The following is a 22,570-nucleotide window of genomic DNA, read 5'->3' as shown; positions in this document are numbered from 1 at the left end:
AAAAATAAATAAATAAATAAATCCAGCCAGCTTAATTTGTATGAAGGTTACAAACAGGTGGGCTCTACTTACAAATCTGGGGATGTGTGAATTTGAGGTATCAAGTTCAGAGGACTAACAACAACTGAACCTCAGGGTACGCTCAAGAGCTACAATCCTGCAACTACTAGATGCTCCTTTTAAAACACACCTGAATCGAATAGATGGCTCATCACCAGGCCTCTGAAGAGCTGAATGACAAGCTGTTGACTGAATTCAGGTGTGCTGGTGCAGGAATGCATCCAAAAGCTGCAGGACAATATATTTAGCTCTGGAGGACGGCCTGAGGTTCACCCCTGATGTAGCTTGTGTAATCAGCTCAGTGTGCAGTGTTAGCCTTTCCAGTAAATATAAATTAATATCAACAATAAATTGTATTGGTGGTGCAAATTTTGTTGTGTTGTTTTTGGAAACAGAAACGTCCTGTGGATTCAACATCTGATCAGGCATAGATTAGCAAAACCACGGCAAAAGGGAATCCCTTTCTTTTCAAACAGATTTTAGACACGTTCCCAAAATGTCAGCTTCTTTTACCGTCACTGCGTGACTCACTGTCCCAAAAATAAGCTACACCGGATCCGCTGCGCCTGAGCTGGGCAACGCCACAGAGCCTTTTCTCTATCAATCGTTTGGATAAATGGCTATCCGTTACTTAAGAACTGTAGCTTTATTTACCCGCTGCCGATGGTCACAAGCTTACACCCTTCATCTCTCCCAGCCATGTAGTTCAACACTGCAGCGTCATAAATGAAGGCATCCAGTTTGCTGTATGGGGACAACAGAACAGAGAACAATGAAAGAATAGAGATTTTGAAAAAGGAGGTCTTTCACGTTTTTTCTTTTTTTGTGTAAAGAATGAGTAAGAAGTGCACAGGAGGAGACAGAAGGCAAAGCAGCACTGCCTTATTTTTCAAAGCGTGTTGGTTGCAGATCAATTGTGAAGTGTTAAATCATCTCCAATAGGCCTGCAATCCAAGCGTATCCAAACACAAAGGACACAGAGGGGATTGACGGTTCAATACGAAACGCTTCATTGATGATAGGCCCTTGGAGGAGCAGGGGGATTCTGAACAAACTTCAGAACCTCACAAACATTTACACTGTCCTTTCCTCGAACCACACAGAGACTCGTAAACAAGTCAAAGAGGAAAAAAATTTAAAAAAATAAAAGATCCAAGCCCTCTGACTGACATTTCTAATGTAACCGATACCGTCACTGGCCACTGCTCTCTCGCTATCTCGGCGCACGCACAAACACCAGACTCAGACACTCAGCACCCCGCTAATAGTCTGGTGACTGGCTGGCATTTTCCAGAATGTCAGACCCAGCCCTTTAAAAGACGCTCACAGCTGATAGGTTAGCTGTGTAATTAGCTTAACCCACCACTGTCAACAAGGAATACGTGTGTCCCAACATGGGGAGCAGAGATTGCACATCGGTAGGCGTGTATGACTACCTAAATTAGAGAGCGCACCACCGCCTTTCTACAGGCACGTGCACATCTTTTAGAAAACCGGAAGCTCTACGGTAACCAAACTTTTATCACATCCTTGTATTGGGGAGAAAGGGGCGCAATAGATTATTAAGTGCTTTAATGAAACCTTTGTAAATGTCAGTTTAAATTTCTCCTTAGCTTTGAATGGATAGTTCAGACTTTTTAGACTTAGATTATAATAATTATCAATGAATGAATAACCTGCAAGAAGATCTTAAGTTTTCGAGCTTACAGTCAGAGCTACGTCACGACAAAAGTAGATGTTAGCCACAAACAACAGCATGCTGAGCGAAACCGACGAGAGAGAAAATTAAAGCAGAGTAAAAAGTGAATGATACAGCCTTTTACCTGAAACGCTGCCGCTTTGCTTTTGTAACAAATTGACTTCTGACTTATATGCCAAAACCGTTGTATATTTGAATTAATGTTCAGATGAGAAGGTTATGTTTTCATACTTGCATGGTTTTCATAGTAAATAACCACATAAGTCAATTTAAAGTACGAATACAAACAGAACCACTTTGATATATATATATATTTTTTTTCTGTTTTGGGGTTTGTGTCACACTTTGATCTTTTAGAGCCAGAATAAATACAAACCGTAGATTTTAAATGATTTACTTTAATAAGAGAAAAAAGCTTTCCAAAGAAAACTGGCCCTGACAGCACGAAGTAGGGCAAAAGAGCTTAAAAAGCAATATATTATGACCCCATCTAAAGAAGTTTGAGAACAGATGAGAAATGGAGTCATTGACATCCATCAACTTGGAAAAAAGTTAGAAAGCCATTTCTAAAGGTCAGGGGAGACTGGCAAATTATCCACAAATGGAGTAAACACAGAAGACCGGCGACTCTTTCCAGAACTGGCCAGTCCACTAAAAATACTGAGTGTTTTGAAACTCCATGCGGGAGTTCACAGAAGAACCCAGCACAATATCTTCAACCACTTCAAGCCTCACTTGTCTCGGTAAAGGTCAGGGTTTATGATTGACACGTAAGAAAGAGTCCAGCGGTAAAAATAATTGTTGACCAAACAAACCCAAAGGCCCATCTAACATACGCAAGTAAACATTTTGTTCTTCCCTAAAGATATCAAGCAAAAAAAAAATAATAATAAAAAATTCTGTGCCCTGGCAAGACAAAAAGTGAAACCTTTCGGAAGAGTGCGCGTGTCTCGTTACATCTGGAGTAAAACACAGAACACAGAACAAAAAGATTGACAGCCGAACAAGATGGTGGTAGTGTGATGGTCTTGGGTTGGTTTGCTTTTTCAGGACCTGGACAACTTGTTATAATTGATGGAACCATGAATTCGGCTCCCTACAAGAGAAACATGAAAGAAAATACACAGCCATTAGTTCATGACCTTGGACTCAAGCACACTTTGCAGCAGGACAACGATCTGAAGAGCATGAGCAAATCCACAGTCTGGACGGAGAAAAAGAAACAAAACTGAAGTCTTTTAAAATCTGTAAGGTCAAATCTGCGAGTGGTCAAACACTTCTTCATATTACTGTAAATAATCATCTAATACCAATGTGAAGTGGGTTAAGGTTTCGCCACACAATCTCTACAAAAGCAGTTATTGCAGTTTTGAGACTTTAGCCATTTCACTATGACAAATGTCTGCTCTTCTTGTGGACCTGGGCTAGCCACTACCTGGAACACTAATGGTTTCAAATTCTTAACCGTCACTTTGAATCCCAGTCTAGTTTTAAAATTACTGAAGGATGGAGGTATTTCTAGAGATGACTAATCCAATTCCAAGAATCGGACCTTTTCAAAGGACTGGCAATGGAGTCTTTCAGTGAACTCAATTTCCAGCAGCTGTTGATGATGCACTAAGACTGCAAAACTTACACACGTTTCACAGTTTCTTATGAAAAACAAAACGTAGGTTGGAGATATTTTTTTCGTCAGTGTGTTATGACTTATGTCACGTGACCAGCTCTGCACACAGTGTCTCGACAGCTGCTGATGAAGGGGGGGGAGCTGAAACACTAACCAATTCATTTTATAGAATTCAAAAGAAAAGTATGAAGCAAAAAAAAAACAACAAAAAACAACAATTTGTTATGAACAAAATACAGAGCAAAACGACACTGATATGTGTTTAAAGTTAAATGATCAACAAGTCATACAAATAGAGCTTAAACATTCCAAAAATGTCCTTTGCACCAGGTTTAACACGACACAAAATGCGATAAGTTCTCAATCTTAAGTTCAGGGTTTAATCTTGTTTCTGCTCTTTTTCGGTGAACAAATAATATTTTACATTTATTATGTCCAAGAACTTAAAACAGTAGCCAGTAACAAACCGATTGGAAATTTTATTATTTTTTTTTTATTTATTTTTTTTTCAAAAATAAGTGGCAGGCAATGGCTCGACAGATGACTTATTCAACATGTGCATGCCAAACTAAAAGGCCTGCACATTCAAGCAGGCCGTGAAGATCATTTTAAGTGCAAATATATTGCGGCTATACCCCTTAGCGCTTAACCAAACTGTTTACGAAAAACTGTAAAAAATGTTGCGCTATGCAGTAAATCATAGAACTTTGTAAAAAGATTAATGTTCTTCAGAAATTCCTCTTGGGACCAAAGTTTGGTTGATCTCCAAAAAAGAAAAAAAAAAAAAAAGATTGAACTAGGACTCTGTATAGACATGTTCAATTGAGGAAGTTAAATTGTCAATTAGGTAGACATGCAATCATCCACAATGTAGGTAAATCAGAAAAAAAAATACTTACTTGAACTTGCATTATGAGGTCAGTCTTACGGTTTGCACATCACCATCAGCACCCCTGTACTACAAACGTGCATCATTTTCTGTGGCAGATATTGATTATTGAACCAAGAGAATCAGACTAATAATCCGGACCTAAGCAAGAAGTAAATGGTAGATCCTAGGGCTGGGCAATAAATCAATAAGAATATATATCGCAATAGACAAGTGATCAATATCAATAGAAATTGCGTCTGATAGATTGTTCAATAATTTCACTGAAGTCCGATCCAGAACTGCAGAGGGTAGGCTTTAGCTGCTCAACTTTACTCAGCCAGTGAAGCAAAGTTGAAGACATCAGCATCTGGTAAGGTAGCAAATATTATATATATATATATATATATATATATATATATATATATATATATATATATATATATATAAATAAATTCTGTGAGTTTTTCCATAGACCTAACTTCTGTTCCAGTTATGACCTGCATTCATATTCCTGCCAATAACTGTGTAACTTACTTTGTAGTATCAAGCTATGCAGTATTTATTCAAGTCACACTTTTCATACTCAGTGAAGGTTAGACTTCGTTCGCATAAAGGAAGCTAAAATGACCTAGTCTAAATTCACACTGCAGGCCTTAATGCTCAATTCCGATTTTTGGTCAAATCAGATTTTTTTTTTTTTTTTTTTTTGCGTTGGCCTTTCACATTTGCAAATATATGCAACTTTCATGTGAGCTCCGTGTGAACTGCAAACAACCTAAGCATGTGCAGTAGACAGCCATGTAACTGCACACGTGTTTGGGGAGGTAAATATGGATGCTAATGCGGATACTGGTGTACCATTTTGTCTTTTCTTTATTTCCTCCAATGGGTATCTCACACCACCTGCTTCCCCATCTCCCCCTATTTTACCTTCAACTTCCTATCCACCCAAACCTTCTCAAAGTTATCCAACTCTTCAATTTGTCTTTGATTACCTTGTGATAACCCCCATCACCTTTCATTTGTTCGCAGGAATACAGATAAGCAGACAGCCACACAACATCAGTCCCACAAGTGGAACCAATACTAAAAATATCTCTGCTATTCTTTTTAACGAAGCCCACTTTAAGAGGATCTGTCGAACACATACGCAAGCTCACAGATTTGAATAATAATACCTACATGTACAAAATATCAAAACTGCAATCTAAATTTGAATTTGTGTAAACGGGGTTAAGAGGCACTTCCAAGATGGAAACAAGAGAAAATATGCATTTTTACCCTGATTTGAGGCTGACAAGTGCGTCCACAACACCAGTTTGATGGTACTTCACCATGTACTGGTGCATGGCTGGGTAGTTCTTCCTGATGTTCCTCTCTGTGGACCCATTCGGGACTGTCCCAAAGCGGAACGGAGGAGAGTATGCGTATGGATTCTGAAACTGCGGTGGGACAAACAAACAAGAGCAGGATAGCATAACAAAGAACTGCTAACTAAAATGCAAAGATCACAGTTTGTACTGTGCATTTGTAGTCATAAAAAGTGTCTGAAATAAATTCCCTCGAAGTAAATTTACAACAAATACAGTACATATAAATCTGAACTTTGAACTTTTATTCAAATAAATCACAATGAGAATTAAAGGAGTTTGAGTGTTACGCAAAGGGGTGTTATTATGTATATTCCACCTTCAGTTGTTATGAAAATGCTGTATATACATATCAAACGTCAGCTAAAAGAAAATTGGGGGGAAGGGTTGCAACAGAAATCCTAAGGGCATTGGGCTGATGAACTCAGAAGACTGTAGTTCCATCAGGTGTTTGCTAATCGCTGCTGCCACTAGTCTGGAGGAGCTGAGTGGGGCGTGGGGTGCTCTGTGATTCAGAAGCTAATCTGGGGACTGCAGCTCCAAGGAGGAGCTTTAGGTGGTGCATTGTATGAGCAAGCGTTTAGGCACCCCCAAAATGTCTGCAAGAGCAGAGGCAAACATTTCTCAAAAAATGTGTGGAAGAATTAAACCAACGCTCCAAGAATGCTTCTGGTGGGGGAATAACATTATGGCATCACATAATACTCAAAGAAGTCAATTTTTACATAAACCTCCCCTTTTTAAAAATGTTTTTGTAGCTCAACGAACGTCACTTATTTGAGTTTCTCTAGTTCTCAGTTGTCTAAACCTAAGTGTTGACTTTGTACAAAAGACAAGCACGTTAAAATAAAACCTAGCTCAGCTTTAATGTTGCGCTAATGGCTCAATATTCAGCCACTTTCAGAGTGTCCAGTTATTCCTCATTTTGGTCAGGCCCTTTCATTCCTCCCTCGTCTTTCTTGGTATGTTGCTACCCACACAACCACATTATTCCGCTCTCTAACAAAACTGTCAGCCTGGCCCGTATCTGTCCGCCTCGTTTGTTATGTACCATCTTGTAAGTCTTGGCGTTTCACTAGTCCTCAGTTGCCCCCTCCCCGCCTTCTCCCATGCCAGTTGATGTACCCCTTACTCTCTCAGTCCCTCCCCTCCTTCTCTCTCAGTGTCTGCCTGGTGTCAAAGCTCGTGACGTCATGCTTTCCCTTGTAGCACCAAGTCATACATCTGAAACTGTGTCCGTAGGAAATCTCTGCCCTTTACACTTATTTTTTTATTTGTTTCGCTACATCTTGTTTGACCTTTGCCTCCTGCATTTAAAATTTTCTTCCTCATAGCATGACCAGCTTTCTCTCTCTCTCTCTCTTTTTTTTAGCGCAAAAAAATGTAATATGCATATTTAGAGATAGATAGTAATCAAGTATCGTCATATTAGGTTGTAAATTTGATCATTTAATTTAATCATTTTAATTCACAAAAATGCCAATTAAACAAAACTTTTAATGATGTCGCCCTATTGAACTGGTTTGTATTCAGCATTTTCAGGCTGACCTACTGCTTAACAAACCTAAGCAACCGACGACTACTTAGCTGGCGTCAAATTGGTATCAGGTCGAGCGGGAAATTAGACAGCTTTACAACTCTGTACATTTTGAAAGTTGAGTACCCTTTAGGATTTCACCATGTTGTCAGAATAATCTCTTGTCACCAGTGTTTTTTTTTTCCTCACTCGGGCTGGCATATAAAGGTTACAGTAGGAACGCAAGAAATCGAATGGCGATCTGCAGCAAAGTCGTCCTTTGGCTTGGAAGTCATCCCCACATGGAGATTCCTACTTGTAGTATTTGTGAGATGTTTAAAAATAATGTAAATCTCACAGTTAAAATCTACTTAGACAATGAGGATTGAACAGACCAATGACTGCCCAGTTGGTTAATAATACTAAGTATGTGAAATGCTGATCTAAAGCAATAGTCTAAGTAGATTTTTAGTAAATTAAATCCTTTTCCCTTCAAATATTAAATTTAACACGTATCATTTATTTTCAAACGGTGATTAAGTCTTTAGTTGAACAAACAGAAAGAAAGAGAAAAAAATATATATTTTTTATTTTATTTGTCGTATACAGGCCTGAATGTCATACATATTTTCCCCATTGAACTGAAGATTTAACCTACAAATTCTTCATGAGAAATAGGAACTGGTTAATGCCAAGCACTTTAAATCGGGGAGAGAGGACATGTTGTGTAAAAAGTGATATTTTTGCGAGTGATGTCATTTTATAATGTCATTTCCTCTCCATAAATGTACCTGGATTGCTTAGATTTTTTCATGCATATTTACCCAAGTTTTCAAAATGATTCACAGCTTTTAATAGTATTGATCCAAATTAAGTGGATTCGCCTTTTATCCAATGTGAGACTTCTATTTTAGTCATGTAAACATGAAGTAAAAGACTTGAACCTTCACATGAATTTGGGAAAAACTCCATATTTTAACAAGCTCTTAAAAACGATACCCAGAAGTAAAACAAAACTATAAAGGTGAGAGCCATTGAAAGAGCAGGGAGTACACTTGCTGCACATTCATATTCATTATAATCGTCACATGAGAATCAGTGAAGTTAAGCTGGCTTTATTTAGAAAACAATTTTACCCTCTTCCTGACAAATTAAGATCCTAACAAGGGCCCAATATAGGAAGCATATTTACAGTATGTTATATGCAACTGTTCAATCACTAGCCCAGCTTCTTACTGACATTCTAAATTATTGCTAAGCAATATTTACAAAGTCCTTTCTCTCTCTTTTTTCTTTTTTTTTTTTGCCCTTACCTTGTTGTCTGACAGCCCAGTGACTTGGTCAACAAACTCCTCCTGAATCATGAAGGCAGCCAAGTTGGCAGTGTACGAGGCCAGGAAGATGACAGCAAAGAAGGCCCACACCGACACTATGAACTTGCTGGTGGTTCCTTTGGGGTTTTGCACTGGCACAGAGTTGTTAAAGACCAGACCCCACAGCAGCCAAACGGCCTTGCCCATGGTAAAAGAAGGACCGTGGGGATCTGAGAGATAGAATAAGAGGAAGAGACAGATGTCAAAGTAAACGTAAGTTGCACGACTAGACATTATATAAGACATCAGTTTTTCAATGTTACTAACTTAATGATGGGGGCAAAAAGGGGGTTCACTGCAAACATACTGTTCAGCTTAACGTTTTTGTACGTGTCTTAGTCAAAACCGGACACAGTTATGGCAGGAGAGACATGAGAAGTGCTACCCTTCTTCAAAATGTGGTTTGATCTCCTACATCTAAGGCAAGACACTCTTTTTATCCATTTCCTTCAAACAACAAAAACACTGCATTGTTTCATTATATATTTTAACATATTTGAAATAACAAACATAATATATCTCAATCACAGAAAGGGTGTTCTAAGACACCAGTTTGTTTTTCGAATATATAACCTTTTCTGGGTGTTACATTGAGCCTGCATTTAGTGCAACATAATTGATATCAGTATGTTTACATATCTGCATAACATAAGTCTAAGCTAAGGTAACAACTTTAAGGTTGGTATTGTGTTTGCCTTCTTAAAGTCTGTCTTATTTTTACAAAACTAAGCAATTTAGTCGTTGCCCTGTGGTATTGACAGAGCTGGCTGACACAGCACTGAAGATGCTTACGCCACTCTTAAGCTATTTGTGGAGCGTCACTTTGTGGTTCTCGGTAGAAAACTGAATGCAACACGACATGCAAACAAATTTGCATGTCATATTGAGCACTTTGCGTATACTGTGGCTGTCGTTTGTTGCTGTCGGGTGGCAAAAAAGCAAAAAAAAAAAGTTAGAATCTCTCACCTTGTAATTTGAAAAGGATTTGTCGGATTTAACAATTTTGCACCGTTTTGGCTCAAAGCTGAACGTTAAATTCCTACATTTATTAGAATGTTTAAAAACAAAAGTTGTGATTTTCTTGAAATGAAATAAATAATATTGAGGATATTTTTTTTCATAAAAAAAGTGCTTGAAATCAACCCCTCTAGATCATCCCATTTGCTGGTTGTATCATTGCACTGTAGCACACATAATTTCTGAACTGCAATCTTCTGAATCAGGCGTCTTAAATCAAGGAAACATCTAAATATGCAAGTCAGTGCTCCTTGAGGACCGGGGTTGGGAAACTGCTTCACAGCTGCATCAGGAGAGGATCTCCTCTTGCACCCAGGAACAAGGCGCACAGTATCTACCTGAAAAGTTAAATTAATTTGTTAATAAACTCTTGTATGTTGAAGTTGTCTGTGTTTATTCCATACTATCCTGCTATTCAGATAACGTGAGTCCTGGCTTTGTACCTTCATCTATTATTGTAAAACCCAAGCCTCATCGGGGAATTTATAAACAATAACTGAGACTAATCTATTGTTTTCTTGATAATCAAATGGTGTCCAACTTAGTAATTTTGATGTGAATTACTAGTTTTACTCATAATTGCCCTAAGTAGTCATTTATAGTTATTTATAGCTACAACTAAACTCTTATTGCTGCACACCATGCAATTTCATACACTTCCAAAACCTGTTATTTTACAGAATTTCTTGCGAAACCTAAAGCTAATGTGCTTTGTTAGCAATTGAGAGTTGCTAACAAAGCAATTGTTAATACTATAATAGTGTTAGCAATTGCTTTGGACCATGAGAGTATTTCACTCGCAGTGCAAATTCAGCTAAAAGCAGTTGAGGTTTGTAAATGTCACTTTAAAAACGCTGATTTCTCCGGATTGCCTGCATAGTTTAAGAACATTTTTATCATATCAAGTCACCCGCATTACAACTTGCTTAGGGCGGCGTGGCAAAAAATGCTTGTATATTAACAGACTGAAAAGCAAAGACACCAAACCTCAAATACATAGTTTGTAAGCACCGATCTTTCTAAAGTTAGGTTTGCACCGATACAAATATGTAATTAAGGAGTTTCTGTCGAGCTCACCTTTTCCTTGTGCCAGATTTCTGTTAAAGCCAAGAGGACTGATGTACTCAAACATGAAGACAGCCATTGCAGTCACCAGTAGGAGCATCACAAACATCATCACCCACACTGATGCACTGAATGGCTCTGCAAAAGACAACATTTCAGGCACAGGTGTCAATATCGACACTGGTTAAATCAAAATTTCTCACACGTTTTCATCTAGTTTCTCCTCGGTCTGTTTTGCAGTGAACTGAAGGAATTAGATCGATTTTGTGCACATGGAGGAACCAAGAGAGTGGATTGCAAGCTGTGCCCTGCGCATTTAGAGCGCTTACAGAAAACCTCATATACTTGCATTTGATTATGCGAGGCACAGAATAGTGTAGGAAGCCCTGGTGTCAGCACTCCTGTCCTCCCTCTGAGCTCACAACTCTGCTGCAGAGATTAAACTCGGCTTTTGTGTATGGAGGAGTTGGGGGGGACTTTTGGCATAGTGCAGAGCACTGAGTGAGGGCTGTGCAAGAAAAGTGTGTCTGCTGGCAAGCAGCCATTTAAGGGTTTTCCTGGTAAGCCCCCATAATGGCCACTTTCACGGCACTAACTGCGTGCAACATCCATGTCAGCGTGTGAACCTGGGTGTGAGTTTGTGTCCGTGTGCAGCAAACTGGTGTCGGCCTGTGCGTTTCAGCTTGCAGGAATTTTTTTTTCTTTTTTGCTAAATTCCGTTTGCAAGATCGGCGGAGTTTTAGACACGTCTTGTGCTCAGGAAGTTGCTGAGAAACTCAGCAGCAAACTGAGCCGATGCGGCAGGAGTTTTCATTGCCCTTTGGTTAATTTCTGAAGTGTTGTGAGAAAGCAATTGAGCTGATTCCTCCAGATCAAAGTATACACACACACACACACACGCACTCACACACACACACACACACACACAAAAAATTTATAAAACTGACAGCAGTTACCGAGAAAAGCTGATGGCGAGACAGTTCCATTACTACGTGAGACCATGACGCTGATCCCAGTTTCTACGAACGGGACGGAGAAATCGATGACCTCAGAACGCTCCTCATTGATCGTCAGAGATCCGACGGCCATGACGGCTTTCTTATAGACCACCTTTTTGAGAAGTGGCGAAGAGGGAGGAGTGCAAGGATTGAGGAGGGATGGGGGGATGTGATTTTAAAAAAAATATGGAAGAAAAATAGCAAAGAGCAGAGGATAAAGAACATTAAAGAGACATTATTTAAATTAGCTTACAATGAGTTTCCACATTAAACGTGCTTTTATAGACATCGATGAACATTTAGACGCTCAAACGGTAAAACATGCAGTTTATCATTATGTATCCAAAAATATTATTGAATATATCATTTATGTCACTAATTTGGTAGAAAAAGTCAAACTCGCAGGATTGTTACACACAAAGTGATATATTTTGAATGTTAGATTTTTTAGTTTGTTAAAATACAAATAGGTTCTATTCAGAATTTGCTAAGATTTCTTTATTTTTTTGGAGCATGTAAGATCAAATATTGTTTTTTTTTTCTTTTTCTGATAGCACATACTTTTAGACGTGATCTTTTTTTCTTTTTTTTTGCACAAAGACTTACCTCTCCCACCATCCCATTCCAGACATTGTTGATTTTCTTGCCATGCTTGCCATTGGTTACCAGGTACAAGTCATACGTAAATTTGACGTACTTGGCAATCTTCTTCAGAATGTCGATGCAGAAGCCTTTGCAGCACTTTTTGATATACGTTCCACCAGCCTCAGTTGTGTTGCTGCGGAAACACAAAAATAAAGACCACCATTACAACTCAATTACGCAACGCTTTGCTTGGTAACAGACGCTAAAAAAGAAGACTTGCTCAGAGAGGAAAATGCTAATTGAGTCGACCATCTCTCCTTTTTCCTGGTTAATCACACACCGATGGCTCTAATTCTGGTAACTGCAGAGTCAACCTCTTCGTTCATCCTTTTCAAGTTTTAAGTTTCGATGACTCTGCCTTTGAAAGACAGAGAACTTTAAAACCAAGTTCTTTCTCTCCTTCCCCCTCTGTGTCTCCAGTCAAGGAGGACTTGACGGCATTGCATCTGCAGCGTCTTGCCATCTGTGTGTGTGAATCTGAGAGCAGAAGAGTTCAGAAACGTCTGACTCACACACGCACACATGAACGCATGCATACGCGCTCAAACACAAACCCACGCACAGTGTGCATTCACGTTCAAGAGTTCCCTTCAACTTTCAGCCACCTGGGAGTCTCATTTAACTTTTAAATGTGTGCTAATTAGAGGACGCCAACCTCGTCCTTTGATTTAACATCCAAATTTGACAGAGTGAGAGAGCAAAAAACAAAAAACAAAAGAAAAAAAAAAAACTTGCAGGCTGTGACTCTGCAGTTTTCAATCTGTTATGTTTCACCAAAGTGCACCTGGGAGTTCATGGCCTCCGCTCCAAAGTCTAAATGCCAACAATCAGGGAAAATTGTATCAAAGTGGCTTTGCTTACATTTCTGCTGCTTTGATTGAACAGTTGCCTCACTAAAACTGGACGTTTGGCAACCATGTTACCTGGGGGCTGGGAACTCTGTGCAAAATAGTTAAGAAACAGAAAATAAGGATAGATACTTCATCAGAAAAGTATCTCTTTTATATTTTCATAGAAGCTACTACGACTCAGAGCTTCGGTGTTTAGCTCATCCCTAAACAGAGAAACTGTCAAAGCTATCTATGTTGTACGTTTGTGTTGAGTAATAATGTTTTAATCTCTCTTTCCTTGAAAAAGCTGCTGATTAAGATTTTTTGCCGAGTTCAACTGGGCACTCTTTGTGTTTTCTTAATCTCCTTTCTTTTTCTTCCAATCCCCAGACGTCATGACTTTCCTGTTAAAATCAGTAGTGCACTTCCTGCGTCACTAAATCATGGATCTGGAAATTTTGTTGCAAAGTCACTGACTTGATACAATGGGCTTTCTCCGATGTATTTCTTTTTTTTTTTTGTAATTAGCATCAGAGGACCAATGAAAGTTGACTAGGACTTATACATTTGACTAAACTGTCTGTACATAACTGGATCTAGAATTGGATTGTAGTGAAATTATGTAGATCGGTAAATAAATTGTGATCAATTAGACCTATTTTTCAAGTGCCTTGAATTAACATTGGTTTCAAATTGGTTACAAACAAAAATGAACCGAGTAGATGTGGAAATGCATGCAAGTTTATGAAATTCGGAATAACAAAGTGAAGTGAAAGGTGATGTTAGGTTATTTTAAAACAGCTTCTCCAGGCACAACCAAGAAGATGGAACAATAAAAAAAGAAGAAAAACTTTTATCTGAGAGATTTTGGACACATTCACAGATTCTGTGGTTTAAGTAACTTATGAATTACTAATAAGAATAGCATTTTTATGCAGGGGAAGCACAAGACTAAGGGAATAAAAGAAAACTACATCTGGTTCTGGCTTGTTCAGAGTTTCATACAAGAGAATGAACTTTTAAAGCAGCCGTCATGAACTCATTGTAGTTCAGGGAGTTAGAGCCTTTGATGTAACAGATGCTGTTTGTGAAGTTGTCAGGCCAACTTCACACAGTAACACTATTGGGCTGGGGGTAGGAGGGGTCTCCAGAGAGGGCATTGAAGGCCTGCGTATGATTGTGTGTTTCACTTAGTATATGGCTTTTTTCTCAGGGAAAGCCTGGATGAGTGAATTTAGATTTTTGCATGCATGGATACCCTTCAAACCCCAATCCAACTCTTCTGCTGCCACTCCCCATTTACTGCTTCCTTTCTCCCTTCCATCCAGCCCTCTTTCTCCATCCAAATGGACACCACGGATGCTTGAGTGGGAATTGCTCCGTGGGAGGACGGAACAGGGCTGAATGCACTGGTCTGTGAGTGGACATGTGGCAACAGGGAGCGTTTATGAACTTGTGAATGTGTGTTTGCGTTTCTCCTTGGAGATGCTTTATCCTCCGCCCTACTTCACAGTGATTCTGGATGATAATCTCTTTCAGCCTCTTTCCCTTAGACCCCCATTACTGTTTAATCATCTCTCCCGCTCCGTGTGGCTCCGTCTGTGCGGTCATGGCGGAAACCTGAGATACAAATGCAGCGTTTTGTGTTGATTTGTGGCCATTTTTAATGGTGTGCTAATGAGAAACTAAAGAAATATTTCATGAATTCCAAAGAAGTGTTGGCCAATTAGAATGTTTACATTGCTGACCTTCATTGATATTAAGCAATGCAGTTCATTCTGGTTTGATAAACGTCAATCTCTGGGCCATATCCTGTTGGATTTGAACTTGTCTTTGTAAAAACTAAGTACTACCTTTGTCTTGAAGCTTTCTGCATCGCAGAAAACAGACCTTTCAAATTCTAACTTTGTAAAGTGTTACATTTTAAAGACTTATTTTAAATCCACATTTCTTGAGCCATTTGAGAGAGACAATTTGTGTAAGTAGTTGGCACCGTGTACAGTGTACAGTGCTCTATAGTTAAGCAGGAAGTGAATGATGCGTAGCAGCTACAGCTAACGGTCTGAGAGTCTTGCTTCATGTCGTCTAATTTTACTCTGTGGAGAAAAGACATATTAGCAAATTACCTAAAAACCCAATTGGTCCAGCATCGGCCAAGTTGTTTAGTGACACGGTCTCACAATGTCTTTGCCTTGAAATCAGCTAAAAGCAAGAGCTTGTTGGGAGACAATTTGTTAGGAAAGGAAGTAAACTGCTTAGTTCAGCAGTTGCCTCCACTTTCAGTGGGAGGAAAGAAGCTGCTGCATAGGTCGAATACTGCACCTGTCACTGCTCATGACGGGGAAGAGAGCAACACAGCAACAGACCTAAAGTTGTTAGAAAATTGATCATGCGCTTTCAACACCTTAAATTGTTTTTGGCTATTTTTGACTTACAATATAAAGTGTTTTGCAAAAGTCTCCATACCCTTTGAACCAGACAGGTCAACACAAAGTACCAATTCATACAATATTCGAGCTGAGGATACTGTTGTACTTTTATCGATACGTCACAGCATTTCTGATCCACGTGGAAAAAGTCTGATGCACAATCTATGCCAAGGGTTTTTACAGCAAATCGAAAAGACAGCAATCGGACTTACTCTTTGATATGCTTCCTGCAGGGCACAGAGTTCCTCATACAGGTGCCAGTGAGTCTTTCAACATCCTCCACAATAACAAAGGGTTTCTCCTCCAAGGTGACAATGGACAGGTGGTTGTCGTCCAGCTCGGCATCGCCAAACGAGTTGAACCGTGGCCACACCGGGTACTTTAGTGTCAGGCTGCGATTGTCAAGTTTTCCCATCTGTTGAAAGGGGGAGGAGAACGTAGCATGAAAACAAACAGATTACGTGCAGAAACGCCCTCATCAGCAAATGTGCATTAGAGAAATGACTGAATTCAGTGAATTTACAAATCGAAGTTGGGTGTGCTTCCGTTCCTACGGCTGCTGTCTGGTTTGGATCTTTGAACCACTGGGCTTGATTGTAAGAGGATACAGGCATACGATTGCATAATCAAACCATTTCGGATAGATAGTATTCTCTCTAAGAATAGATGTTTAAATTCTTATCATTTTACTGTTATTTTTTTTTCCAGATCATCCAGTGGCAATATATTACTCACAACTTTATAGGTAATCGAAAATGTGTGTAAGAAGAGGCTAAATTTGAAGAAACAGCAGAGAGATACCAGAATGACAGATGCACAGAGAGTAGGTGGAAAACGTCATATTAGGGTTCTGCTATAAATGCAAACCTATACTGTATGTCCAAAAATGAAACAGGGGGCAGTGTTCCACGATAGAAGCTCTGAGGCTGGTTATATTTCAGAAGGTTTCCAGAGATGTGATGTCACCGATTCCCCTATGGAAGACCTTTACCCTTTCACGTCTCTCTGTAAATATCTATGTGTGGGGGGGACCTGCGAGTTTATGCCTTACTGTTGGATAGAGAAAAGGCAAGGAGGAAGAGAAAAACAGCATCAGACACAAGGCTTTGCATGACCTATTATATTAATAATATAGTAGAGTAAATAAGAAAGACACAAAATTCCCCTCTATTGCAGATATCTTGCCTCTATCTCTTCTTCCTCACTGTGTCCTGACTTCATATAAGCCTGAATGTAGAGTAATCTCAAGGTGTTTCTATTGTAGATTTGTTTAACCTCATCATAGGAATTTGCAGAGAAACCACACACTTTTTTGCTAGGATAACACAATTACAGCATAATTCTTCTAATTAGTATAGGTAGAACCCTTTTTCAACAATCAGTCTTTTGGCCTAAATACCACATTTAAGCATATTTTACACAGTTCCAAAACCGTTTAGATGTCAGCAAATCTAGAAGCTTAAGCCACTCCTTCTTTATCTAATTTTAAATCTGTTCTGATGTCTGTCAGAGATCCCTGTCCTATTGGAGACAAAACTGTCAAGATGTTGATTTTTAAGCTGAAGGATTTGAGGCGAGTCTTTCGTCTACATTTACCACTGACAGTGAAGATGATGCTACAACCATTGATGCTACAACCATTTGTTTAATATTCTTACGTTTGAAAGCCTCACCTGGACTCTTACGAACAAATGTTTTGTCTTTGTAGCAAAGAAGTCCAACCTTTGCTTTATCTGACGATAAAAACCTTTCCTCCAGAAGGGCGTTTTGTTCGTCTACGTGACAAATAAACTTTATTTTTTTTCATGGATATCAGTGTAACATGTCTATATTCTCTGGATGGTGAGAATTGCCTGATCACTTTACCACATACAGGAATGTTGGAGTTGTTTAGTTTGGATAGGTGCCTAATGTGACACTATCAGAGATGATTCACTTACATATTCAGGAACAGATACGTTTAAAGACAAAAGTTAAAAAGCTTGGTCAACATTTCCTCAATGAAGTAAAGTTAGGATTCATCTTTTTTTGGAGTCCATTTGTTGAAAAAATTCTAGCCAACCTACCAGGTGTTTGTCGGCTATTGCATCTCAAATTAGTAGTTGTGTATTTTTTATTCCTTCTTTTTTTCCAAAGCACCCACTTGGCACTTTTACACACATGACTCACGGATCAGTTTTAATATGGCCTCCCCTTTGACCCTGCAGTCACAAAATGGTGCCTTTACCTATGAACACATAAAACACTCGCACGCTGCCGGTTCTAAGCCCACATGCTTGGCTAAGTCATTAACAGGCAAGCAGAGAGGAGAAAATGAAATTAGCATTTTAATTGTTTTGCTTTGAGTGGTTTTCTACCCTTTGACAGGGATTAGAGTCTCCTCTCCGCTGTTAGCCTGCAAGACTGTCAACAGCTCACTCTGCTGTCAGACGCAGCCCTCAGAGTGCATGTGTGTGTGTGTGTGTGTGTGTGCATGTGTGTGTAGGAAATTGTGTCAAAGAGGGAGAGAAGCAGGACAGTATGTCGAGGTGCGGTTCTCTGATGTGTCACCTTCAGTCTCCGGGGATTGTCCGCTTTTGGCTATCTGTCTTAGCCCAGCTGTTTTGCATTTCACATGTGAGTGACTGCGTCTACAGACACACATGCTTGTGTCAGTAGGAAAAGGGACTAGTGATGAAGGAAACAGCAGTGAGGCTTAGGGTGAATCAGAAAGACAAAAGCACTGGCACATCACTGTGCGTCACAACTACAGTAATGATTATAAATACTATCGTCATTTTTCACGGTGTCACATTACATTACGCAGATGCCTTACAGAAGTCTGAACTCGCCATGATATATTTCCTGTTTGTTTATGCATAACTTAATGCTTTTGGAATCATATAAATGACCTTAAAAAAACTTGCCGAAAAGGGTAGATCCGTGTAAGCTGCATTGATCTGTGCCTCAAAAATGCCTCCAAAAAATTTATCTCAGACTCAGAAAAATAAACAAACAGTTTTTCACCTAAGTTGCATCAAGCTATACGTTACCCAACATCTTCCCCATCACATTTTAGGGTTTGGATATAAAGGTTGTATTCTTATCGACAGTGTCCAAAAGCTGCTTGTTTCTTTAGCAGTAATTGGTAAATTAGTCAAACTCAATAGATTGATGCTAACTATAAACATTCCTGTATTTCACCTTAAATCTTGCTTATTTAATACTGTGGTAAAATATGATCTATTGTTGCTCATTGCATATATGATAACTGGCTCACTGTAATATGTACTGATGCCAATCAGGATGCTAATATGTTGCACATTGTTCATTTTATGAATTTGCTAACGATCCAATGTATACGTACACATTTATCTGCAAGGTTGATTCTAACGCTAAATATTATTTTTCATAAAGGTGCTGTATCCACTGGGACAGATTAAAACAGCACCCAACTTCATTTTGAACACAATTTAAAGATAAACTGTGTGAATAAGGGACAGATGAACAGAACTGGGTTGCATCTGGATTGGACTAAAAAGCGGCAAAGTTCAGCAGCTCAGTTGCACAATCAGCAAAAGAGATGAAGGAGACAGAAAACCGCAATGACTGAACAGACCACCTCTCTCTAATCCGTCGCTTCTTTTGGACGCCTTTTCCCGCAGAATGCACATTATCGAGATTTCCATTGGCGAGTTCGCCGCTTTCTTCAGAAATTAACCCAGAACCGCCGTCAAGTGGCGAGATCTCTTTACAATCACGTCAACTTAACGAATGTGCTGAAAGCATCGAGGCAGGGACGCATGACAGCGTCAGAAATGGCCAAACTCATTTTATGAACAAATGGGTCTGAAGGCTGAAACGAAGGTGAGAAAGTGGTTTTCACCACATGTTGCGTGAATTCCAGCCTGTATCGTGCGCTATCTGGGAGATCGTCAGGTGTGTTCATTTCACCCGTCAGTGGTCGTAATATTGTGCCTGTTTGGTGCACCCATGCAGGACTCTCATGCACATCTATAACAGACCTGACAGGCACAATTGAACAATCTTTGATCAGTTCAGTCAATAGTATAATCTAGTGACAAAGTGAGTCAAATGTTCTTGGAAGACACTTTCCAAAATGAGAGGATGAAGAGGAGGAAGATAGAACAAAGAAGCTGACTTCAGCATTCCCTCTCTCTGTCCTGCTGCTCTCATCATCCCTCCTTCCTTCCCCAGTGTCTTCTTCTCTCTAATTAAAGAAAGAAGGGTTATAAATTAATGCCCAGAAAAGGAGGAGGGCTTGAGTTTATCGACCGTCAGAGAGAGAGAGAGAGAGAGAGAGAGAGCGCTGAATCTGCTTGCACATAATACCAGACATTACATGCACACAATGCTAAGACTGTTGCAAAAAATGTACGGATGTGATCTGACAGTCAGGCCAGTGGGAGGTTAAAGTGATAGGGTCGGCGGGACTACTAAAGAGGCTATCGCATTATCACCGGTCAGAGATTAAGAGCCACGACAGGTCCATTTTTTTTCTGGACAATTTTATTGTAATCTTCAGTGTACTGTATTTTGATGTCAAGTTATTTGTGACATTTGTTTGAAAAAACAGATATGAATACAGCATATTCTATTTTATGTACCAATTCTTTAATTTTTTTTACCACTTCAGCTTTCTACAGTGCTGTATTTGACTGTCAAATTCTGTAATGCACCAAAAACTGGGCTAATCAAAGGCGGAAAATATTATAAAATCAACCAAAGCATAAACAAAAAATATGTTCAGGGCTCCTCCTCTGAGCACCTTCTCGGTGCCAGTCTCACGGGGAGAGTTATCACTGTGGCAAGATGCATTATGGGAGAATGAGTTCCTAATAGCGTGGAGAAACCCATTCAGTCATAAAACAGTATCTGTCACTCCTGTCAGACAAAATTACGTCGGTAAAATGGATTCTGCTTCTCCCGCTCCAGCCCCTTGCTTTGAGTGTTCCTCCACGCACGCGAGGCGCAGGGGGAGCTGTGTGTGTGTGTGCACGTGCGTGCGTGTGTGTGTGTGTGTGTGTGTCGCGTCCGCCGGCTTGCGTCACGGTGCGCGTGCGAGCCGGCGTCTGCGAGTGCAAAACGAGGGCACAGAGAACGAGGAAGAGTGAGAGAAGACTCTAATCACTGATTTATACTGTTTTTCCCTTTCAAGTGCAGTTCTTTCATTGAGATTCAAAGAACGGTGACGGCTGCATGTAAAAAAGCCTTCCTGTGATTATGTGTCGACCTGGAAGTGTGGGTGTGTGCGCACGGCTTCAGTGTGTGTGTGTGTGTGTGTCTGTGCTCCATATTGTGATTCTTCAAGCACAAATCCCTTGTTGTCTGTAATAATTATTTTGTGAACTGGATGCAAACTCTGTGGCAGTTTCAGAGGCAATCTGAATTCTCCATCCACTGTGCTGGAACAAAAGTTGCTTTATAAGGTAAGTACTGTCTTCTCATTTAATTAGCAAAGTTGCATACAAAACACAAACTTTTTTTGAGGTTGTGGTTATTATTAATGACTTTTTTAGCCATAATAAAGCAAAGTGCACCGTTTTATATATGTAAATTTGTACATATGTACTTTGTTTATGGACTAGACTGTCTGGTTAAAAATGCAATTTCCAACAAAAACAAAAAGAGAAACAAAAAACCGGTCGCACACTCATTGGACCACCTTTAACTTTGACTATTTGCTGTGGCATTGTTTTGATGAACTTCTGCAACGCCACAAGATTTATTTTCCTTCCATTTTTGCTTTCCTTTTCCCCAGGTTTTTTTTTTATTGTTGGGAAGTTGCTTCCCTTTTGCAAGGCTTTTTCCGGTCTTTGGACCGGTTTCTTTTTAAAAAACAATTCATTGATGAAAAAGCTCCGTCATTCTCCATCTTCAGGTTTTCACCCGAACCTGGACTTAACCAACCACCGTTACAGGCATTTCTCTAACTTGGGTAGCTGGGTAGTTGTCATTGTGGCACCTAAACGTATATTTAAGAAATTGCTGAAATAGAGGAATTTTAATGCACAACCATGAAATTAGGATGGCTCAAATAAGAGAAAGCATCGAGTCAGCAGCAACTTTTTGGAAGAAAATGTATTACTGGTTAGCAATGTGAGAGAAGTCGCAGCAGCTCAAACCCAAAAGAACATAACAGGTGGAGCTCCTGTCAGCTAAGAACAGGAAAATTACACAGTTTCACCAAAATTAGACAGTAAAATCCTGGGAAAGCAATGAATGGACCTGTCTGACTTTACAACGATGACAGTGTAATGGTGTACTGCAAGTTTTTGGGCACACTTTAAGCATGGTTTCAAATCCACAGCTGAGCGTGCCTTAAAGTACAAAACCCCTACCCAAGTATACCCAAGTCACCAAATCTCAAGCTAGTAGCATGCCTGTAAGATGGCGGAATGGGAGAATTCACAAACCTGCATCAGGTTACCCGAAATGGTCCAAAATTTCTCAGGAACGTTTCTGGTACAATTTTGACTCTACTCCTTGAACAACTATGCAGCATAAAGAGGAGTTCAACACAGTCCCAGCAAGGTGTCCCCATTAAAGTGGCTTAAGAGGATCAAATACCTTTTCATTATTTTAACGTATGGGGATTATGCTAGATGTCCCTGAACTTATTAAGTTCAAACCACAACAGTAGTTTAACCGTGTTGCAGGGAAAAGCACATGTGGATGTTTCAAACATGTGAGCGCTAAACACAGAGCTTTCACATCCTTTTGATTAACATGCCTCATGTTTCACTCTGTTTGCTACGTTGCCCGTGTCATTCTCTCACCCATTTCCTCTCACTGCCTAAGCCAAACTCTTTATCTCTGTTCCTTTGCCGATCATTTGGTGTTGCACTCTTTTCCCCAAGAAAACACATTCGATATTTTTAGTGCATATCTATATTTTAGTGCATGCACAGATATATATATAAAAAAAAAAAAAAATAAAAAATTCCCCTCTCACCCTCCGTGGGTGGTCTCTTTCATCCTCTGAGCTCGGGTCCTCTACCAGAGGCCTGGGAGCTTGAGGTTTCTCCTCCAGTATCTTGGCTGTGCCTAGAACTGCACATTTCTGGACT

The 22,570-nt window shown here is 39.6% G+C and overlaps 1 protein-coding gene across 3 annotated transcripts in view; it reads right to left on the bottom strand.

Moving 5' to 3' along the window:
- grin2aa (glutamate receptor, ionotropic, N-methyl D-aspartate 2A, a) overlaps positions 1–22,570 on the bottom strand; it is a 165,410-nt gene that overhangs the window by 13,778 nt on the left and 129,062 nt on the right. For all 3 annotated transcript variants that reach the window (XR_001664747.1, XM_007572049.2, XM_007572048.2), the window contains 7 exons: positions 15,713–15,915; positions 12,203–12,374; positions 11,555–11,708; positions 10,611–10,736; positions 8,457–8,686; positions 5,539–5,699; positions 715–804 (listed from right to left, as the gene is read on the bottom strand). Coding sequence is in view for 2 of the 3 variants with exons in the window: in XM_007572049.2 (XP_007572111.1) it covers positions 715–804; positions 5,539–5,699; positions 8,457–8,686; positions 10,611–10,736; positions 11,555–11,708; positions 12,203–12,374; positions 15,713–15,915 (1,136 nt within the window). In the remaining variant the exon portion in view is untranslated. The remainder of the gene's footprint in view (positions 1–714; positions 805–5,538; positions 5,700–8,456; positions 8,687–10,610; positions 10,737–11,554; positions 11,709–12,202; positions 12,375–15,712; positions 15,916–22,570) is intronic.

This window comes from Poecilia formosa, unplaced genomic scaffold, assembly GCF_000485575.1.
Source record: "Poecilia formosa unplaced genomic scaffold, Poecilia_formosa-5.1.2 Scaffold293, whole genome shotgun sequence".
Classification (NCBI taxonomy): domain Eukaryota; kingdom Metazoa; phylum Chordata; class Actinopteri; order Cyprinodontiformes; family Poeciliidae; genus Poecilia; species Poecilia formosa.
The sequence above is the reverse complement of the archived record's forward strand: the minus strand, read 5'-3'. Positions and strand labels throughout refer to the sequence as shown.